A 22,041-nucleotide genomic window follows, 5' to 3' on the forward strand; every position below is an offset into this window, starting at 1 on the left:
TTATTTTAAATGAGATGACACTAAGTCTAGAAAAACATAGTATTTTTTAAATAACCTAAGTTATGTACAAGCGAATAAGAACTTACATGCAAGTCATTTATTAAGTAGGTTTTACGTTATTTGCTTACAAACTACAGAGTCGGGATCTAAAAGAAGGATTTGGTAATAATAAAAAAATGATGAATTCATACCAACATTTTAGCAGTGGAGAGAGAACATTCTGCCATCAGCATCGATCAGGTCACGGGATTACAACAACTTCCTTACAAAATACATACATATATAATGCGCACGCACGTAGTGAATACCTTCATTTTTAAAATGAAAAATTACAATTTTCAATAGAGTACATGGTACTATTATTTTAATTCAACGAATAATAGGATGATCCCGTATAAAATAGTATAAATTTTTGACACATTCTTTAAATATAGAGTAAGTAAAGGCGATATTTCTCAAAGAAATACACGTGCCTTCACATATAAAAATATCATAGTTCGATATGTCATTTTGGAAATAAACCCCAATGAGTTTGAAAGGTTTTCAGTGTTCACACGTATCGCAGTCGTAGCATTCTAAGTTTATGGGGAAAACTAGAGAATGCCGTTACGCCAATATTAAAAGCACTATGAATAGGAGGAACTTTTCTACATTCTCGAGTGGAGAATGTGCCCATCGGGATGGGAGAACTCGCGCCGCACTGTTCGGGAAGCCGTTCACTTGAGGTCCGTCACCTCGTAGGACTCCTCGTCCACCTTCTCCGCGTCCGAGGACAGTGCATCCTTCAGGGGATCCACGCAGTTCTTGGGTATGAGGGTGCCTGAAACAAATTTGGGTGTTATTCATTTTCCAGATTACGTTAACCTTTCATCTAAATGATGATTCATTCGTTCATTTAAATCACGGGTGATCAACGAACGCCCTTACGTGCGGCCCGCGGCCATGTATGAAGAACATATTTTTGAACCAGTGATATATTTGTGATACACAGATTGATGCATCAACAAAATTTATGCCTTCAAGTATTCTACGAGCCAAGTCATGCATGTTGTTATAAAAACAGTGAACAATATCCGTTTGCACGCTCTTCAGCATTGCCAATTTAAAGCAATCTCAAAAAATCTCGAAAACCAGTTAAAGTGTGCAACATCAAATATTGAAATAGATTGAGAAAAATGAAGTAAGCGAAGAAAAACTCAAATCTCAAACTGAGTAGTCATTTATAAATTGGTTTTTATTAAAATAATTAATTATTAATAATATTGATTGTTAAAAAAATTCAAAATGTTTTTTACTATACCAATACATTTTTTGTTGGTTCATTGTAAGTTTTCTACTCACTTCTGGTCGTAGTAATGTTTTCTTTCTTCACAATTACCATGATTTTACTTTCCGATTACCTCCGCATTCAAATTATGTATATGTACTTACAAAAATCAGTAAGTATGAAATTCGTTATTATAAAAAAAAAATCTCTGTATGCGGCCCTTGGGAAAATTTTAAGTCATCAATGCGGAACGGGATGCTATTGGGGTTAGCCAGGCCTGATTTAAATGAACGTCGGTGTGAATTTTACTTAACCTCTAAGCTGCTCGATTTCTAGTGTCAAACTTTCCGTCCCGTGCTGGATTTTTTTACATTACAATATTTTTGACAAAAAAAACATATTTTTGCCTATTTTTTGTAGTGAAACTTTCGGAAATCAATCATAGATGTTCACAGTAGACAATTCACTTTACTTATCATGTTTTTATAGTATATTTACACAAAAATATTAACATTTACGGACTCGCGGCCGAAAATTTATAAAAAACGACAATAGATGCGATCCGCAGCTTACGGGTTAAAGGAGTATCAACGTTAATGAACGTCGTAGTCCGTCTGTCAGTTGGTATGAAGTAACTTGTATAGCAATGACATCTGAGGTATTTGTATGTAATTTTGTCCGCCTCCGTAGTGTAATTTCGGCATGCTCGGCGGACGTGATGTCCGTTTGAGAAATACATAAAAATGGCAAAAAGGATTAAAGAATATATGTTACTCACCGACAATTTTGAGTCCTTGGGTAGTCTTTAGCCTGATAACCTGCATCTTGTTGAGGGACGACCGGGAGCTGAGGACATGTTCCACGCGCGCCCACACCGACAGCACTGAACCGGACAGTATGTGATAGCTGCGGCGTCGCAGACCCACCTAAAAAATTACATGTATTTATTTTATGAAAATAACTCCTGTAATTGGAGATAGTCCAGATTTTGTGAACAAGTATTTGGACGCACTCAAAATGTTGTAAATAAATTATCTGGTCAAATTATAAGCTTAAATAATAAAAATGAAAATGGTATTTTCTGGCGTTTCTCATGTGTGTGATTATAATCCAGGATTCGGACCTCACATACTAATAAAAGAGTTTCTGCTCAATAAAAAGCTTCTTTTCATCTCACCAATAGATGTCTCTATCGAAGTCATAGTGATTCAAGAACAATGTTTCAAAATTAGTTCATATATACATATATATAGAACTTCCAAGAATTTGAGTAGTGTGGTTGTCAATAATGGGTAGAATTGGTGAATCATAGGCTGGTTTAATCACTTAAACCAGCCTATGACAGTCGTCAGCCCCGTAAGTGCCCAGACTTCCATATCTTCTTCTTCATCTTTGATGAGATGTCAAAAAATAATATCTCTTCTTCTTCTTCATGAACCCTCTGACCTCCACTGCTGGATATAAGCCTCTTCCCCTTCTTTCCATTTCCTCCGGTAGGTTGCTGCTTGCAGCCAGTTTCTACCCCCCACAGCGACTATGTCGTCGGGCCATCTCTTTTGGGGTCTTTCAACACCTTATTTATTTATTTTTAATTTATTTCATAGATACATAGATACATTCATAGATACATATTTATTTTTCATTAATTGATTTGGCAGTCACTTTGTGGTAAAATCTATCCATTTTTAATTATGTTTTACTTAGTAAATACCACTATTTCTTAAATCTACTGTGACACGTGTTTCGATGCATTCCGCATCATATGGTGTTTGAAAATTATGAGGAATGCATCGAAACACGTTTCACAGTAGATTTTAAGAAATAGAGGTATTTACTAAGTAAAACATTAACATATTTATTTCATAGATACATTTACTATATGTATTACGGCTCTTTAGGCGTGGCCTGTTTTGAGCCGAAATACTAACATGTTAATACAATTTTTATATTTTTTTATTATTATTTATTTGTTTATTTTATTTTATTATTAGATTGTATACATTACATACAAGAGATACAGTAATAATTTACAGTATAAAGGTTTTACAATAAAATAATTACACCTGGACTTTAATTAAATCACTTTCTACCTTGTCCCTTCCAATGCGAAGCAACCATCGACGGACACTGTTCATAAAGACCCGATCACTACTGGAATTCTTAATGGTTTCGGGCAGCAAATGAAATATCTTTGGCGCAAGAATTGAAAAAGTTTTTGCGCAAAACTTGTTTTAACGGATGGGCCAACATAGTTTTAACCCTTATCACTTGAGAAAATAAATCATAAAGGCCTCCAGCAACACGAGGATTTTTTTAACAAAAATATGAGAAAAAACTAAGATATTCTTAGAAAATAAGATTTTTTTTTGGAAAGGTAGCAAATAAGTATGCTTATTAATGTTTACAAATATATTAATAAACGAGTAAACATGAAGAAACCTGTCCGTGCACCCTTGGATTTTGTAAACAATACAATGTATGACTATTCGGCTGTCCAAATTTAAAACACAGTAGGGGACATTTTTTTGTAGTAGGTTTTTTTTACATTTTTGGCAAAAAAAACCTACTACAAAAAAAAAGTCCCTTACTGTGTTTTAAATTTGGACAGCCGTATTGTTCATGGCGCCACTGGGGCGCCTAACGAGTGGAATTAATATTTTATGTGGCGCTGTAGCGGCGTCTCTCGAGTGATAAGGGTCAAAACAAGGATTGCGCAAAAAACTTTTTCATGCAAAAAAATGCGCGAAACCATTAAGAATTCCTATTTTGTTCGTTCTCCCAAGGCCTCTATTGTAAATAAAGCCCGGAATAAGTGTTTTGGAGAGCTCACCTCGCAGTCTTGTCCCATGGCGACGTTGCGGCAGTTGGCCCTCCAGTAGGCGTGCGAGCAGGTGCTGACGCTGGCCGAGTGCTGGGAGCTCCAGGCCTGCTCCGCCTCCGTGGACGAGGCCTTCTTGTACTTCTTCTCGATCTCCGCCAGTGACTCGTTACGCACCTGCAGACCCGTATTCGGCCTGCAAACAATAACCAATCATACAATTAATCTTCACACTACCACTTCATTAATTGATTTTGTACGATAGATGTTCGAATAGTGAAATAAGGAAGGAATGCAAAGCTGAGACAAGCATTATCGATAAAATTGAGAAAGGTGTGTTGAGATGGTTTGGACATGTAGAACGAATGAGTGAGGAAAGAACGGTAAAACAAATTTATGAGGCGAATGTAATTGGAAAAAGGAGCCAAGGAAGACCGAGAAAAACTTGGCAAGATCAGGTATGCCAAATACTTGAAAGCGGTCAGGTTAGGAGTCGAAACAATCGGCGGGTGTGTATGAGGAGATGCATGAACGTGGAAGAGACGAGGAATGTTTGCAAAGACAGAATGGTGTGGCGTTCTATTCTCTCTGCCTACCACTGCGGGGAAGCGGCGCGATGGTTAGTTAGTTAGTTAGTTAGTTTTAGGAATACAAAAATTCTGTTGTAGTAAATACATAGTTATAGTAAATACATTCACCGGGAGGGGAAGGCTAGTGAGCAAGGAATTGTGGTTTAACTGTATTAGCGGGTGAGTGGTAGTGGAATTACCTGTAGATGTGGTACATCTGGTCCTTCTTGGAGACCTTCTCGCCCTTGTGCGGCGGCTCGAGCGCGACGGCCAGCATGGCGGTCTGCTTGCCGTTGCGCACCTGGTGCGACAAGTAGAAGCCCTCCTTGGCGCCCGTCAGCCCCGACCACTTGTCCACCGCCTCCTGCCAGCTCATGCCCCTCTGCAACGCAAACATACTATTGTTACAAACACCCTGTGGCAGCTCTAACATCTCCAGTAGTGAGATATTAACCAACATTTTGAGTGTGTCCAAACACTTGTTCACAAAATCTGGATTATCTCCAATTTCTTCTTCTCCGTCTTAATCCTCATTGCTGAGGGTTGTGACCCTTGCAGAAGCAATGACTCTTCTCCAGTTATCCCTTGACTGCGCTGCACGTAGCGCTCCAACCACTGAGGTGCCTGCTGCTGCCTTAATTTGATCGGTCCATCGTGTGGGGGATCTTCCTCTCCCTCTCTTTCCCTCCAGGCTACCGATCACAACTAGTCGTTCCAGGCTATCCTCGTTGCCACGCGCAACGTGTCCAAAGAACTGGAGAATCCGTCGGGTACAGATATTGGCCAGAGACAAGCCATCCAAGCGTAGTTCCTGGCGAATGGACTCATTGGTGCGTCTAGCTGTCCATGGAATTCGGAGCATGCGCCTCCAACACCACATTTCAAAGGCATCAATTTTTCTCCTTTCTGCTGCTTTTATAGTCCATGTTTCAGCAGCATAGAGAAAAATGGAGTGGACCAAGCTCCTGACAAGCTTCATCTTGGTGTTGTTACTCACACCCCGGTCTTTCCAGATTTTGTCTAGCTTAGACATGGCACTTTTGGCGATGGCGATACGACGTCTAATCTCTCCTTCACAAGTTCCTTCATTGCTGATTTGAGATCCAAGGAACTGGAACTCGTTTATTATCTCTAAACCTTCGAGTGAGTTCCCGAGATCACCAAACTCCTTAGATCGATCTATGATCATGATCTTGGTCTTGCTTTGGTTAATCTCTAGTCCCAGTGCCTTGCTCTCAATCTCTACTCGTTTAAGGAGATCTACCATCTCTTTTGGGTCTTTGGCCAAAAGTGTTGTGTCGTCCGCATATCGTATATTGGACAGCTTTACGCCACCAATGGACACTCCTCCATTCCATTCGTAGAGAGCCCTGCGCATGATGTATTCCCCATAGATGTTAAACAGGTCAGGGGAGAGTATGCATCCCTGTCTTACACCTTTCTCAGTGGGGAAGCTTGCAGTGTTTATGCCATTGATTCTTACGATTGCCTTACTTTGGGCATAAAGTCCATGGATGAGTTTTATCAAATGGGATGGGACTCCCATCTCCATGAGTACTTTCCACATATGTTCCCACTTCACGCAGTCGAAAGCTTTTTTGTAATCGATAAAGCATAAAACTGTTGGCGTCAGGAACTCTCGGCTTTTTTCGATCACTTGGCGGATGTTGAGGATCTGCTCTCTTGTTCCTCTTCCTTTCACAAAACCAGCTTGTTCCTTTGGTATTTGCCATCCAATGTAACTGTGTAATCGTGCTTTTAGAACATATAGCATTATCTTGCTGGTGTGAGAGGTAAGTGCTATTGTCCTATAGTTTTCACACTTTTTGGATGAGCCTTTTTTGTGAAGAGGAATGAAAACAGATTCAGCCCATTCCTGAGGCCATGTTCCCGTTCTCCATATGAGGTTGCAGAGATCCAGCACTGTTTTTATGCCCTTATCCCCTAGTTCTTTTAGAAGCTCTATTTTTTGACATCTCATCAAAGATGAAGAAGAATATGGAAGTCTGGGCATTCGTCAGCCCCGTAAATGCCCGGACTTCCATATTCTTCTTCGTCTTTGATGAGATGTCAAAAAATAATATGAGATATTAACCACCCTACCCTTGCGTTATTTTTTGAGAAACAGACAAAAAAAAATCACCTTTTTGCACAGAATTGTGAAAACAATGTTTGTTGTATTCATATGTGACAAAATAGGTGCATTTAGGATGAAACTGATGTACTTTCTCGTTATTAAGTGCCCTCTCTGTCTCGTCTAGATGTGTATTCGGATGCATTAAATATTTTTGGCATAGTTTTTTTTTTGTTAGCGCGGGATGGTGCTGAAAAAAAATGCATGTATCATGTACGTTTGTATGTGTACGGCGGTTTGTTCAGTCGGTAAAACATGTAACAAACTGATAAATGATTTAATTGTGCTGTATCATGAATTCAATTCAAACCCTTATCCGCACCCCAATGGTGCATATATTTATTTATATTTATTCAATACTACCCTGGACTGGTACCTGAAGCGGAGGGCTGATCACCTTTCCTTCATGTGTTAACGATCAAGGTAACACTGCGTTTATATGATGCAGTGCCCTATGCACCATGGGTGCTGATAAGGGTATGAAGGACCTTCACAAATAGTGATGGGTGATGTATAAGTGGATAAGTGTGTCACCTCAACATGCACGAGATGCAGCTCGGTGGGCGCCACGCCGGTGGCGTGCTTCCGCATAAAGCGCACGCGCTTGACGCGCGTGACGCTCTCGCCGTGCGCGCCGAGGTCGAGGATGCCGAGGTCGAAGCGCCCCGAGCGCCGCGCGGAGGCGATGATGGCTTGCAGCGTGTCCGTGAAGTACTTGAACAGCCGGTTCTGCAGGTCCACCGGCATCCCGAGGATCCGGTTCAGGAACTTGGACATGTTGCTGTAGTCCTGCGACAAATCAAACATTTGTTTAGTCTTCATCATACACATAATTACGTTTTACAATTGCGTGCCCTCACTGAGTTTTCCCCAAACTCTACCATTTATAATACATAAATAACATCTATGAAATTGAATAATGATAGTCAAAAACAACACATCACATTAAATAATTATTATCAAAAATAAGTTTAGTTTTGCTGTAGTCCTGCGTGAAATTAAAAATGATTTTTTTCTTCATCATATACATAATTACAATTTACAATAGTGTGCCCACTACATGGAATGTTAGCGTCCGGCACGTCAGTTAGCGTTTAAAATGACGATTGGCTTGGATTGGCTTGTACTTTTGTCCATATTTTTTCAGATCGGTGATCGGCTCTTGATCGGTGCATGAACACGTTGCGCGTAAATACATTCACGCTATACTGTCGTAATTGCTTTCATTTTTCAAAACCGGACTGCCGGATGCTCAAATTCCGGGTAGTGGACAAGCGCCCTTACTGGGTTCCCCTCAAACCGTAATATTTATGTTGGAGTTTGTCAAAATAATATTGTATCTATGAAATTTAATAACTATTGCCAAAAACTAATTTAATCGTTCTCATAAATTGATTTGGCACTTTGTGGTAAAATCTATGCATTTTTAATTTAAGTATAAATACCACTATTTCTTAAAATCTATTGTGACACATGTTTCGATGCATACCGCATCATTTTTAAACACTGTAATACTTTGTTCGAAAATGATGTGGAATGCATCAAAACATGTGCTACAATACATTTTAAAAAATAGTGGTATTTACTAAGTTAAATTTATATTAAAAATTAATCATTACCATCTGGGCCAAGAGTTATCTTCAGTTAGCTTAGGTGATGTATATTTGGTAATTTATATAACCCAGAATTTTATAATATTTTTCCAATTCTCTAAATGAGAATTATCAGTATGGGAAACGATGAGCTTATACTGTTAAACAATCACCTTGTCTAGGGAGAGCACTCCGGGCATGGCCTCGCTGTTGACGATAATACCCACGCCCACCAGCGCGCTGGCCACGTCCTGGAAGAAGTCCCCCCGGTAGTCCTGCGGGGGCGGCACCAGCGGCGGCTCGTACTTCATGATGGTCTTCATGGTGGCCTCCAGCGCACTCCGCCCGTACTTGTTGTCTGCCAAAATGAACACACTATGTCATCAATCACCATAGAGTAATCTAACACTAGGCAACTAGACTTGTTCATGGAATTTTTGTGTTGATTGTCAGTGTGTGCAATACGGAGAAGACGGATTCAATAACTCAATGCGGCATATAATTTTTAACTTCTTCTTGTCACAGCACCCTATATCAGGGATGACGTGCCATAGGTGGCACGCGAGACAATTTTGCATGGCACGCGAATTGAGAGAAAAAAATAAAAGTGATGATACTAAAAATTCATAACTTTATTTTTTTTATTTTATTTCGTCATTAATAAGTACATTATTATTTATTTGATGAATTAATGCTTTGTTTATATTAAAATTCTGAAGTTACACAAACATTTGATGCATTTTTATTTCAAGGCACACAAAATATTATTTATTAAAAAAAAAAATTGATACTCAGACATAAAAAGTTTCGCCATCCCTGCCCTATATGGTTTGTTAAGTTTTACAAAATTCAGTAATGGATAAATACCACGATGTGTGATTACTGGCTAATAAAGTAATATGAAAAATCACAAGGTAGCATTCTTATTGAAATATGTAGAGAAATAAGGAATATATGAAGAAACTTTTCTGATTGTCGCGCAAGTCCCGGCTCACAAGTGAATGTCGTGAAAAAGGGACTTGCCCTTCTCTGTAACTCATTATGCGAAATGTCGATCGTTAAGGGAGCATATTTTTCAAAATATTTTTTTTCCATTAAGCAAATTAATCGTTGTGAGAGGTGCTTGTTGTAAGAGGTTTTACTGTAAATGGTTTGTGCAGAGTCACTTTTAAGAAAATTGCCTTAAGTTGGAGACTGACCAAAGCATTTCGTCGTAGCGTAACACATTACGATGCGAGCATTCAGGCAGTCAGTACACCGAGCCGAACGCTTCATCCATAGTTTCAGATGCTCGGTGATGCTCGCCGCGAGCGATGTTACGACGAAATGCTCCGGTCAGTCTCCACCTTTAGAAGGTATCTCAGAGTCCGAAGGAATCAACTCACCGATGTTGAACTGCGAGAGATCCCTGGTCTCCGTGGCCCTCCTGTCTCCGTGCGTGAGGGCCCCGAGGGACTCCAGCCGCTTGGCCACCGTGGACGCGAACCTCCTCTCTCCCGCCAGGTCGGATATCAGGAACATGTACTCCGGAGCGTTCACCTGGTTGGATCGGTGCGTTCGCCCTGTCAGACAATGCCAATTATTATTTTATTGACAAGTTTTGCAAACTGCAATTACAAAATTGTTTAACCGCTTCATATTTTCAAACAAGTCACGCTCGCACGCTAAATGCTTTCCAATTCTGAATTTTTCAATTACTTTTTCCACAATGAATTAGTACGAAATTTTGTAGACGTAATTGTAAATGAAATATGCTAAACCCTTACTGGTCCAATGTTGAATCTCATTCATCATCGATTTTTTACTTATAGGTCCCATGTCGGATGTTATTTGACATCTTTTTCATCATTAGTATTATTTATTTAAATTCCAAGCTTACATTTTTGTCACTCGTATCTATTACAACAGTATGTGGAGCAGAGGACAAAAGATTTTTTTTCCAATTGGAATGTAACTGTATACCTAGATTTTTTTTTAATTTTGGGGGACCGGGAAGGGTTAAATTGTTATATTTTATTTGAAAAGTGGATAAACTTTGAATAAAACATTTTAAAAAACCTGATGTTTTTTAAAACACTTTATAAAAAAAAACCCTAGCGTTTAGTGGTGAAATATCATCCCTAAATACTGGTATGAAATATGCGGATATTGTGGATCGCAGAACAAGATCGTGTGATCTGAAGTGGCAATGGGCAGGACATGTTGCGAGACAAGACCCCACAAGATTTTATTTATTTATTTATTTTCATAATACATAGATACATTCTATATACATATTCATTTCATATACACATTTATTATACGTATTACGGCTCTTTAGGCATGGCCTGTGTTGAGCCGAATACTAACATGGTAATACAAAGTTTATATATTTTTTTATTTTTATTTTTAATATATATATATTTTTTTTAATGATTAGATTATAAACATAACATACAGGAGATACAAAAATAATTTATAGTTTAAGGTTTTTCAATGTGATAATTACACCTGGACTTTAATTAATTCACTTTCCACCTTGTCCCTTCCAATGTTAAGTAACCATCGACGGACACTGTTCTTAAAGACCTGATCACTTCTGGAAATCTTAATGGTTTCGGGCAGCAAATTAAATATTTTTGGAGCGAGGAATGAAAAATTTTTTTGGGCAAAACTTGTTTTAATGGCTGGGCCAATGTAGTTTTTATTTAATGCTGCCCGGGTTCGAATAGTTTGTTGCGTTCTTACCTTTTCCATTTTATTCCAGAAGTGAATCAGTACTTCCTTGACGAACAGTTGCCGTACGTCTAGTACCATATAGCTTGTAAATAGCTCATTGGATGGGTGTGTCGAGTTACATTTATTTATTATTCTTAGGATAAGTTTTTATACTTTGAAAATAGGGTCTAGCGTGGTTTTGGCACTCCGCCCCAGCCAATAATTCCATGTAGAATTATAGATTGGAACAGAGCGTAATAGACCTCTTTGAGGATGACGGGATCAAGTATGCTACGCAGCACCAAGAACACGTGTGCTAGTTTTCGTAGTCTTGGTACCAAATACCAAGACTACGAAAATGTACTAGATGGACCCCTAGAATTTTAATATAAAGACTCTGGGAGAATAAAAGAGGCATTGGAAGACCTCAAAAAAGATGATTTGACGACATAGCCGCTGTGAGGGTTAAAAACTGGCTGCAAGCAGCAAACAAACGAAAAAATGGAAGGGTACGGAAAAAGCCTATATCCAGCAGTGGAGGACACAAAGAATACTGAAGAAGAAAAACTGGTCTATAGAGCTTTTAATAAATTAGTCAGGCAGAGTATATCTACAAAAAATTTTGGACCATGCAACATGTAATTCCTTGCAATAATTATCGGATAGTGGTATGCATGTCTTAAAACAGAGGTTCCCAACCCCGTGCCTGCTTGATTTATATGTGCCCGCCACTATTCAAATGAGAGATATTTTTCATAAAAATTTATTAAAAATGTGAATTTATTTTTTTTAGTACTTAGGTTTATTAAATAAGATCGTATGTTTGCAATATTGTGTGTATGAGTGGTTCCTTTGCTGACAGTAGTTAAAAAGTCAATTTAAAATAGGTGGCGCCCGCCACCCTACCGATATTGAAGAATGTGCTCTAGAGTACAAAAAAGTTGGGAACCCCTGTCTTAAAAAGGAGGATTTTAAAATATAAGACAAAATAAAACTCACCAAATTGTTGTACAGCTCTGTCGGCTGACCAGGGTAATTCTAAAGTTATGTGGACCCTTCTTCTTTGATTCCTCACTCTGTCAAACAACAATTGTATACTAATTAATTATAACTATAATGTATAATTATATATATTAATGACCACAAAGAACAAGGAGTGGAGTTATTATGCATTGCCGCGTCATAGATCCGTCAGAGGAAGATGGACCGATCAAGTTAAGGCAACAGCAGGCACCTAGGTGGTTGGAGGGCTACGTGCAGCGCAGTCAAGGGATAACTGGAGAAGAGTCATTGCTTCTGCAAGGGTCACAACCTTCAGTAATGAGGAGTAAGACAGGGAAGATCTTCTGTGTGTTGGATGACGGCAGATGCAATCACTAAGTCTTCTTCGAACCCTTATCCGCACTCCAATGGTGCATAGGGCACTGCATCATATAAACAGTGTTACCTTGATCGTTAACACATGAAGACAAGGTGATCAGGTACTAGTCCAGGGTAATATTGAATAAACATTAGAGTGATAAAATCACTTCTGTTTATTTAACCTCCCCCCCTGGGAATCGAACCCGGGACCTCATGAATGATAACCGAGGGTGCTGACCACTACACTACGAAGGCAGACGTAATCGCAAAAAGTAGGAAGAGTCAATTTGAATTCATATAAATGAGGTCCACTACATGATCTAGTGATGGCAGGTTAGATAATAGAATAGATAGTGACCTGCGATCGCTCTGTAGGGAGATACCGCTGCTGGCCGCTTCGGAAATGATGGCCACATCCTTGTCTCCGTCCATGAATCTCTGCTTCTCCGTCAGGTTGAGGGTCTCCAGCGGAACGTCGGCCTCGGAGCGACTCTCGTACATGATCTGGCCATCCTCGGTCTGGATAACTCGTCCTTTTCTACCCGTCATCTGGAAAGAAAATAATATTAATCAATTCTCTTAATTTTTTTCAATAAGGGGCCATTTAGGCTTAAGACCATAGAGAAAAGATCTATGTAAATAAAAATAATACTAAGGGCGATTGTCCACTACCTGGGATTTGACCGTCCGGCAGTCCGGTTTTGGAAAATTAAAGCGACTATGACAGTTTTAGTGTGATCGAATTTACGCACAACGTGTTCGCGCACCGATTAAGAGCACCGATCCGAAAAAATATGGACAAAAGCACATGCCAATCCAAGCCAATCGTCGTTTTAAAACGCTAACTGACATGCCGGATGGGAACATTCCGTTTAATTCCTGTAGTGGACAAACGCCCTAATGGTTTCGATAATTTAGTTAGATAAACTGAACAAAATATTAAGACTCGAAATTGGAAATAAAATTACAAGAGTGAAAAAACTGAAAATAAAAAAATTCTTTTGTTCATTCTTCAAGTTGCAGTGTTGAGGTGTTTCACCTCGATAATTTAGTTAGATAAACTGAAGGAAATAAATACATTTCAAATTGGAAATAGAGTCTCAGGATGCCTGAAAGATTCTATATGGAAAAATCCTGACATGAAGATCGGCAGCGAAATTAAAATATCTAAAACTTGTGTGTCACCCAACATGACATATGGGATCGAATGCAGAGCAGTCTACAAGATGGAATATGGGACACCATGCGCACGTGAGGAGAATGGAACCATCCAAACTCCCCCACACTGTGCTGCACGGCCAACCCCAAAATTGTTTTTGCCTAGAATTTTCACTCACGAATTACATAATTTTATAGTAACTTTAAACATAAAGAGTAAATCCACTCACCAGTAGGCATAGGCTCGAAACTTAAAAAGTTGAAGCCTGAGTAGGGTCATGATAAGCGGTGTTGCATAAGCCGTAGCTAGATTCCAGAGTCACTTGGACATTAGGTAATACAAAAAAAAGCGGCCAACCCCAAGGTAGACGACTCCGGGCAACCATCAAAGAGATGGATTGACAGCTGGGAATCATCATCCCAGAGGGCTATAATCCATCTTAACCTGTTAACCGGGCGGGACGCATAAATCCGTCAAACGTAAACAATATCGGGTATGGGAAGGACATATGGATACGTCCTTGATATATATGTTTATTATATTATATATATGGACGTATATTTTTCAAACAACAAAGGTATTAGTCATCCATACATGTCTCGACATGAATTTAAGACACGGAGTGAATCAGTATTCGCCACATTACAAGTTGCGTAATTGGACAGCGGACTGCCCGGTTAACAGGTTAAAAACTGGCCACAAGGCCTACATCAAACAGAAGAAGAAGAAGGAATTGGGAATAACATTACGAGAAGAGTGAAGGTGGACGACTCCGGGCAGACCATCAAAGGGATGGATTGACATATCATGATAATCATCATCCTTCTTCTTCTTCTTCTTCTTTTTGTAGATCCTAGGGATCTGTTTGTGCCTCCGCATGTCGCTCTTGGGATGTCGACTCCCAGCTGTCTTTCCATCTTTTCGGAGGTCTGCCTGGGGGTCTGCGTCCTTCAGGGTTGCCTTGGAGGGCGATACGTGGAAGTCTGTCTTCTGACATTCTGTTTATATGTTCCTTCCAGTATCGCTTTCGTTTTCGTCCCCACCTCACGATGTCCTCCGTCTTAAACATGCTTCGAATGTCGGTATTTCTTACTCAATCTCGCAATGTGTTTCCGGCTATGGATAGGAGAGTCTTCATTTCGGAGGTTCGAAGTCGAGATTTTTCATCATCATCCCAGGAGGCTATAATCAAGCAGGAGAAGGAGATGAAGAAGGAATTGGCTCACCTCGGCCACGTTCTCGGGCCCGCCCAGCTCGTCGATGAGCTGGTCCAGCGTGTTGGCGGGCAGGCGCTCCCCGAGGCGCTCGATGGCCTCCAGCAGCCGCTCCTTCATGGTGCAGGCGCGCTCGATGGCGTCGCGCGGCGCGCCCAGCTGCAGCCCGTTGCTGCCCACGGGCGTGCCCGCCACCGCCACCTCCGCCCCGCTCTTGCGCTCTATCAGCTCCTGGATCTTGTCCTGCGTCGACGTCGGCTTCTTCTTGGCCGGGGTCGGCTTCTTGGGCTTCTTCTTCTCCAGCGTCTGCTTTTTCTTCCTCCCCACCCAGGGATCTGAACAGATATGTAAAACAAGCGCTTAAAATAGACCGACTGTGTAAATGAATATGTATAGTGAACATATTTATGAACAAATATTAGATAGAACACACTCAAAATGTTGTAAAAAAATTGACCGGTCAAATTATAAACTAAAATTAATTTACAACATTTTGAGTGTGTCCAAATACTTGTTCACAAAATCTGAATTATCTCCAATTACAGGAGTTATTATTTTTTTGACATCTCATGAAAGATGAAGAAGAATATGGAATGCCTAGACTTCCATATTCTTCATCGTCTTTGATGTGATGTCAAAAAAAAAAAAAAGGGTAAATGATCAAAAGTTAATTCTATGAAAATTATGAAATAGATTTTCTTTTGTTCCTTTTTTTGTGTGTATATTAGGTTAAAATAGGTAAAAACAACAATAATTACAATAATAATAAAAACATATGTAAAAAGAACTCCATAAAAATTAAATTATTAAAAAAAACAATTGAAAATCATGTTTCTCATGTATGTAAATATATTTTTTTTTAAAACCCTTATCCGCACCCCAATGGTGCATAGGGCACTACGTTATATAAACGCAGTGTTATCTTGATCGTTTACACATGAAGGAAAGGTGATCAGCCCTGCGCTTCAGTTACCAGTCCAGGGTAATATTGAATAAATATAACAGTGAAAAAATCACTTATATTTATTTAACCCCCATTGGGAATCGAACCCGGGACCTCCAGAACGGTAGCCAAGCGTGCTGACCATTACACTACGGAGGCGGACAGTAAATAAGTAAGACAGGCGGATGTAAATATAATCCGACATAAATGAAGAAGAGTTTGGAAGTCTGGGCACTTACAAGGCTTACAACCACCATAGGCTTGGTCAAGTGATCACTTTACACAAATGTAACATTCACCAACGATTCTACCCATGATTGACAACCACACTACTTAAATTCTTGAAACTTCTAGATACATTGATCAAACTCGTAACACAGTAAGCGCAAGTTCACAATAGTCATCTTTGGCGGGGTGAGGAAAGCTTTTATTTAGCAGAAACCTCTCCCGTTTGTATTTGAGGTCTAAATCCTGGATTATGTTGAAGTACATGAGAATGAATAGATAAATTTAAATGTTGTGTTTCACTCTCTCGCTGCCCGCTGATGGTGATGATTTTTATTAATGTATTTTTTATTCTTATTGCAAACATTTAAAAAAAAAATTGTTAAAAGCATTAGCCGTAAATAAAATAAAATAAAAATAAAATGAGAAACATTCACATTCACATTAGTTTTAAAATGCCATAACTAGGAGAAACAATGTGAAATTTTTATGTGTTTTTTCAACAATAAAATACAACTTGTGTTTAATTGAACATTTAATATATGAATTAAAAAACACTTGAAAACATGATTTTCAATTTATTTCAGCTTGTAATTTAAACAGTCTGGGAAAGTTAATAAAATAATTGTCTATTGGTCATCTCACCGTCGTCGCTGTCGCTGCCGCTGTAGAAGGGGTTGAAGTCGCTGCTGCGGTCGGTGCCCGAGGCGTTGTCCTCGTCCTCCACCTCGGGGGCGCTGGTGTTGCCCTCGTCCGAGTCGCTGACGGCGAGCACAGCCGGCGGCGGCGAGGGCGAGCGCTCCGAGCCCGAGGAGGACGAGTAGCGCCGCGGCCGCTTCACCGCGCGCCCGGACGAACGCCCTCCGGCAGCCGATACCGCCGCTGGAAATATCGAGAAACGCAGTCATTAAACCGGTTCGATGCCCCGAACGCGTTAACGCGCTCTCAAATTCCATGCTCGCCAGGCTGGCCATACAAAATGAGCGCTCTCTTTTGAGCTTGTTGCAAGCCAATATCAATATCGATTGGAATAGTTTTTTTAATTAGAATATATAGAGACTTATTTATTGTAACTGCAGACAGGTGGTAGAATTCCATATTGAATTGTTGGGTAATCATTTTGTATCATAACATATTGTATCCAAAATTAAAAAAGGTTTATTTGGTTGAATTCTACATTTATTTATGTATATGTTAACACGTGACGCGTTTCGTCTTCTTAGGACATTATCAAACACTCCAAAGAGTGATAAAGTTATAATTTTGTTGACTGCATGGCATACAAGCCGATAGTGTTTACCACTATACAAAAAAATTAGACATATGAAGGGACTCACGGGCTTTCCTCTTGGGAACGGAATCCTTTCCGTTCTTAGCCTTTTCGATGGCGAGCGCAGCAGAGACAGCCTTCTTGGGAGGTTCGAGACCCAATAGCCTGTGTATTCGGTTACGATCGGGGGCAGGGAAGTGTTTTTCTACTAGAGTCTGCATTACACCCCTATATATTAAGAAAAAAATAAGTTTCATTAGTATCATTACATCTTACATTTTATCTTTTGAGACAGACTAAATAAACAAGCAAAAAAAATTTTAAAGGTGGAGACTGACCGGAGCATCGTTACACGTTACGATGCGAGCATTTGTATAGTCAGTACAGCGAGCGGAGCACTCCATCCATAGTTTTGGATGCTCGCTGATGCTCGCCGCGAGCGATGTTATGACGTTATGTGATGACGAAATGCTCTGGTCAGTCTCCATCTTAAGGTTCGATTATCTGTATGAAATCTACAAATTAGCATGCCAATTGCCAAAAGAAAATTTTATTTTAACTTATGTGAAAAACAATGAGTCCATTCATCAGTAATTACACTTGGATGACTTGACTCTGTACACGACGGATTCTCCAGTTCTTTGGACGCGTTGCGCGTGACAATGAGGATAGCATGGAACGACTGCTGTGATCAATAGACTGGAGGGGAAGAGAGGGAGAAGAAGATCCCCCCACAATGGACCGAACAAGTTAAGGCAGCAGCAGGCACTAGGTGGTTGGAACGCTACGTGCAGCGCAGTCAAGGGATGACTGGAGGAGAGTCATCGCAGCGACAAGGGTCACAACCCGCAGTAATGAGGACTAAGACGGAGAAGAAGTAACAGTAGTAGTTGGAAACTACAGATGCTTCCATCAACGGGTTTGAATATAAATAAACTCAGTTTATTTCTAAACCTAAAGATGGAAGCACCTGTAGCTTCCGAAACTAGTCGTAAGAAAGAACTCACTTAGCCGTGGATACGAAGTCATTCAACTCTCCATCGTCTCTCTCCAGTTGCTCCAGGGTCCGCGCTTCTCCGGTGCTCTGCAGGCCGATGACCACACATTTACCGCACTTGACTGCTTCCCGGGCTACAACCACCGCATGGTTCACCTGAAGGGAGACATACCAAATAAACATTTCGTGAATCATAAGAATACCATTCTTTCTTAATTTAACAGATTTCCTTAAACATGGCATTACTGCAGATCTATGAATGATCAGGCATCAAAGCCCTAATGTATCGCAAGCTGTGAGAGCGATAATGGGATAAAATTGAACTAAGTTTAACTGAATGATGAAAAAATTATATTAACACTTTCCCAGAAAAATACCATAAACGCTTGTCTGTTCAAAATAAATATATATACGAGAAAATCATACATATTGGAGTGATCCAAGGACACTTTTCAGATCAATCTGATTAACACAACTCTTTCAATAAATTTACAACAAAATAAAATCTTGACCCAAATAGAGTTTACAATGTTTTGTCAAAAAAAAGGTCAATAAAAGAAATGTTACTAAAAATGCACTAAATAAAATTAGATTAGTGTGGAAATAGCAGGTGTCAAAAGAGTGATGTCATCAATTTTGAACCACGCTTTGTTTGCGAGACAATTAATTAATTAGAGTGAATATCTGTAAAGTCCTTTAGTTTTTTTTTTGAGATTTAAGGACTAATTTAATCTGTTTTTGTTGAAATCAGGTCTGCAAAAACAAGGGGGCCTTTTGTAATCTTCTGCCAAAAAATGCACCAAAATGCATGCAACACTATTCAGACGTGTTGATGCATACTGCATAGTTAGAATGTTTTCGGCTGTTACTTTCATCGGGGATATTGTAGATTCGTAAAGAGCTCACATAAGCTATCATCACAGTGCGGCTGTCCAAACTCAAAACACAGCAAGGGATATTTTTTTTGTAGTATGTTTTTTTTTGCATTTTTGGACTAAGTAGATTCTACTTAGTCCAAAAATGCAAAAAAAACGTACTACAAAAAAAATGTCCCTTGCTGTGTTTTAAGTTTGGACAGCCGAGTGGATAGTGGTACACAGCTTTATAAACGCAATGCAATGGGTAAATATTTCAAACACAAAGAAGTTTGGGCAAGAAATTAGCGCTTTACTAACCTTGGATGCGATGCACAGGTACTTGAAGAATCGCTGATGGGCAGACCAGAACTGTCCCCACATTGTTTTCTTCATTCTGTTCTCGGCGTCAATCAACTCGGCCGCTTCCGTGAATTTCTGCATCGCTTCCACCCACTGCAAATAATAGACACATCAAAAAATAATTTTAAAATATGACACAGTCCGATAGACGTTAATATCACAGAATTTCAGAAGAATAAACCTAGATAAAGTACATCTTACAATTTGGAATAAATCTTACCAAAGCAACAGATCTGTCGTACGTCTCTTTAAATTCTTTAGTCAAGGGCACTTCTTCAATCTTAAAAGCCACACCGTGGAAAGAGAGCTGCCGGGCGATATACATTCCTCTGAGCTTCATGTCCATGGCCACAATTTCCATAGCACCAACACCTCTGTAATAAAAAAATATAAAAATAAAACTTGATTGTTTATTTCATTAATAGTAGTAGACTTAGTCTACTTTTAGGTTAGATAGGGTATTTTCTTGTTTGTAAAAAAATTAATTAAAATACCACAAGTCTTATTAAAACCTGTAAAGAAATAAGAGCGACACAAAGGAATAAACGATAACTATTTCAACTGCTACCATTACACAAAAATGTCAATGGCTAAGAGTGGACTCTATACCAAGTATTTCGTACCCAAAGAAAGGAATAAACGATAACTATTTCAACTGCTACCATTACACAATGTCAATGACTAAGAGTGGACTCTATACCAAGTACTTCGTACAGGAAGCGGCAAATAAAGGGAGTGGGATATTTTCTACACTAGTTTTAATGACGCCGGCACCAATTTGCGCTGTAAACATTTTAGTATTTCATAGAGTAAATTCCGCAGATGAAAATGACAAATAAAGTTATTGATGCTATGGCTTATTTTGGGTTATTATATTTTAGTGATCATCATGGGCAACGTCACACCCACTATGTATTACAATGGCAATCCTAACAAATTATTAGATGAAAGAATATAGACATAAATATTGCATGTCAAAATAACGCCATATATAACTTTTTATTTCATTTTATAAACACAAATAAAATCTTAAAAAAATCCCTAAATATGTAGAATACGTTTAGGCCTAACATGCGTTGTATCGCAACTTATTTTTTTTTAAACCTAGGTCAAATTTTACGTAATTGTTTTTTTTTCTAAAAACCCAGTCTTTGTATCGAAAAAATAAGTTTATGGTTGAAATAAATAAATAGTTTTGAAAAGAAAAGAGTTATTGAAAGATGAGAAGTCAAAAAAGTTCTAAAAATATGTATTCTATACATATATTTTTAAAAAACAAGAAATATCCAATATACATTATTTAGAAGAAAGACCTCTCCGGCGGTCGGTTCCTGATAAAATTCTGTGTTCGCGAGTATGGCCTTAATGTTTTTCAATACAGGGTAAAATATGAGAGGTGATCCTGCCACTAATATAACAGAGGTAGAAATGTAATTTACGAATTTGATTGTGGTGCATGCCTCGTTCGGCCATGACAAACTATAGACGGCAGTGCAATTATGAACAGCATGACGTCACCATGCCTTTAACCTTTTAAACGCGTTAACTTTGTTCCTAAGAGACGCTCGTGCGCGGCTGTATTTCTCCGTTTTTTAAATGATTACTTTTATCATGTATTTAGTTATGAAACGATTTATTTTCCTAAACAAAAACGTTCAATGGGATTCATTGTGCCTTTTTGGTACTCTATAATACACGTGTGTCACATTATTGTTGAAATATATCGTAATATAAACAAATTAGATCGTAACATAAATAAATCAAAGCACGCATCGTGTGTCACTCTTACCCACTGGCGATGCGTAGCGTCGAGAGTGAGACAGATATAGGGCATGATTATGGCGCGGACTAATTACCGACCGCAAGAAAAATCAGGGATCTGTTGTTTTATTTATCCTTGTGATGTTACAAATTATTAGTCAGATATTTCAACAGATGTCATAAGGCCGAGGATTGACGTATTATTTTATCCAAAGTTCCACACCATGAAAAAATCCCTCCAAGTTGAACTGAGGTTCGAAACTTGGAGCAAAGTGAAAACACAAACGCTTATGTCAGCCGCGTATGGGGCATGTCTTGTTAAAACACATAAGCTTATGCGAGCCGAGTAAAAAAAATTTTCAATATATATTCTAATAATAAAATAAATCCAAAATAATATTTATGTAAAATTTTTAAATCTATTTTTATAAATTTCAAAGTGTCGACCAGCTCTCAGCGTAGCCAGACGCTTGAATTCTGTTATTGACGGAATGAATTCTACTTTTGCTAGTAAGACCTTAATTCTGACATTCCTCCCGAGTGATAGTGTCCGGGGACTTACCTCTTCTCCACGGCCGATATGAAGTCTATGAAGGTGGGGAAGGGGGTGCCCTCGCCCCACATGCCGAGGCGGACCATGTAAGCCATGTTGCGCGGCTCCGAGGCGCCCGTGGCCGAGGCGTACACAACGCGCGCGTTGGGCAGGCGCCGCTGCAGCTCCAGCGCCGTCAGCCCCGTCTTGGTCGGCTTGGACGACCCCACAGGACACAGGTTCTTGGCCTTGTGGCACTCGTCAAACACAATCTGCACTCCGGT

The 22,041-nt window shown here is 39.3% G+C and overlaps 1 protein-coding gene across 2 annotated transcripts in view; it reads right to left on the bottom strand.

Annotated features, from left to right (window-relative positions):
• The window catches only part of sno (Protein strawberry notch), a 40,674-nt gene continuing 18,633 nt past the window's right edge, over positions 1 to 22,041 (bottom strand). Inside the window, exons 10-25 of one of the 2 annotated variants that reach the window (XM_088270419.1) lie at positions 21,788 to 22,029; positions 19,685 to 19,838; positions 19,423 to 19,557; positions 18,258 to 18,403; positions 17,318 to 17,478; positions 16,626 to 16,862; positions 14,825 to 15,147; positions 12,798 to 12,988; positions 12,077 to 12,153; positions 9,766 to 9,942; positions 8,554 to 8,738; positions 7,323 to 7,577; positions 4,855 to 5,036; positions 4,098 to 4,281; positions 2,046 to 2,193; positions 1 to 820 (exon numbers count right to left, since the gene is read on the bottom strand). In XM_088270419.1, the coding sequence (XP_088126545.1) occupies positions 717 to 820; positions 2,046 to 2,193; positions 4,098 to 4,281; positions 4,855 to 5,036; positions 7,323 to 7,577; positions 8,554 to 8,738; positions 9,766 to 9,942; positions 12,077 to 12,153; positions 12,798 to 12,988; positions 14,825 to 15,147; positions 16,626 to 16,862; positions 17,318 to 17,478; positions 18,258 to 18,403; positions 19,423 to 19,557; positions 19,685 to 19,838; positions 21,788 to 22,029 (2,901 nt within the window). In that variant the 3' untranslated portion in view covers positions 1 to 716. The remainder of the gene's footprint in view (positions 821 to 2,045; positions 2,194 to 4,097; positions 4,282 to 4,854; positions 5,037 to 7,322; positions 7,578 to 8,553; positions 8,739 to 9,765; positions 9,943 to 12,076; positions 12,154 to 12,797; positions 12,989 to 14,824; positions 15,148 to 16,625; positions 16,863 to 17,317; positions 17,479 to 18,257; positions 18,404 to 19,422; positions 19,558 to 19,684; positions 19,839 to 21,787; positions 22,030 to 22,041) is intronic. The other variant, XM_088270418.1, reaches the window with a different exon arrangement.

This window comes from Brachycentrus maculatus, unplaced genomic scaffold (assembly GCF_059751285.1).
Source record: "Brachycentrus maculatus isolate JH-2025_06_01 unplaced genomic scaffold, ASM5975128v1 h1tg000384l, whole genome shotgun sequence".
Lineage (NCBI taxonomy): Eukaryota > Metazoa > Arthropoda > Insecta > Trichoptera > Brachycentridae > Brachycentrus > Brachycentrus maculatus.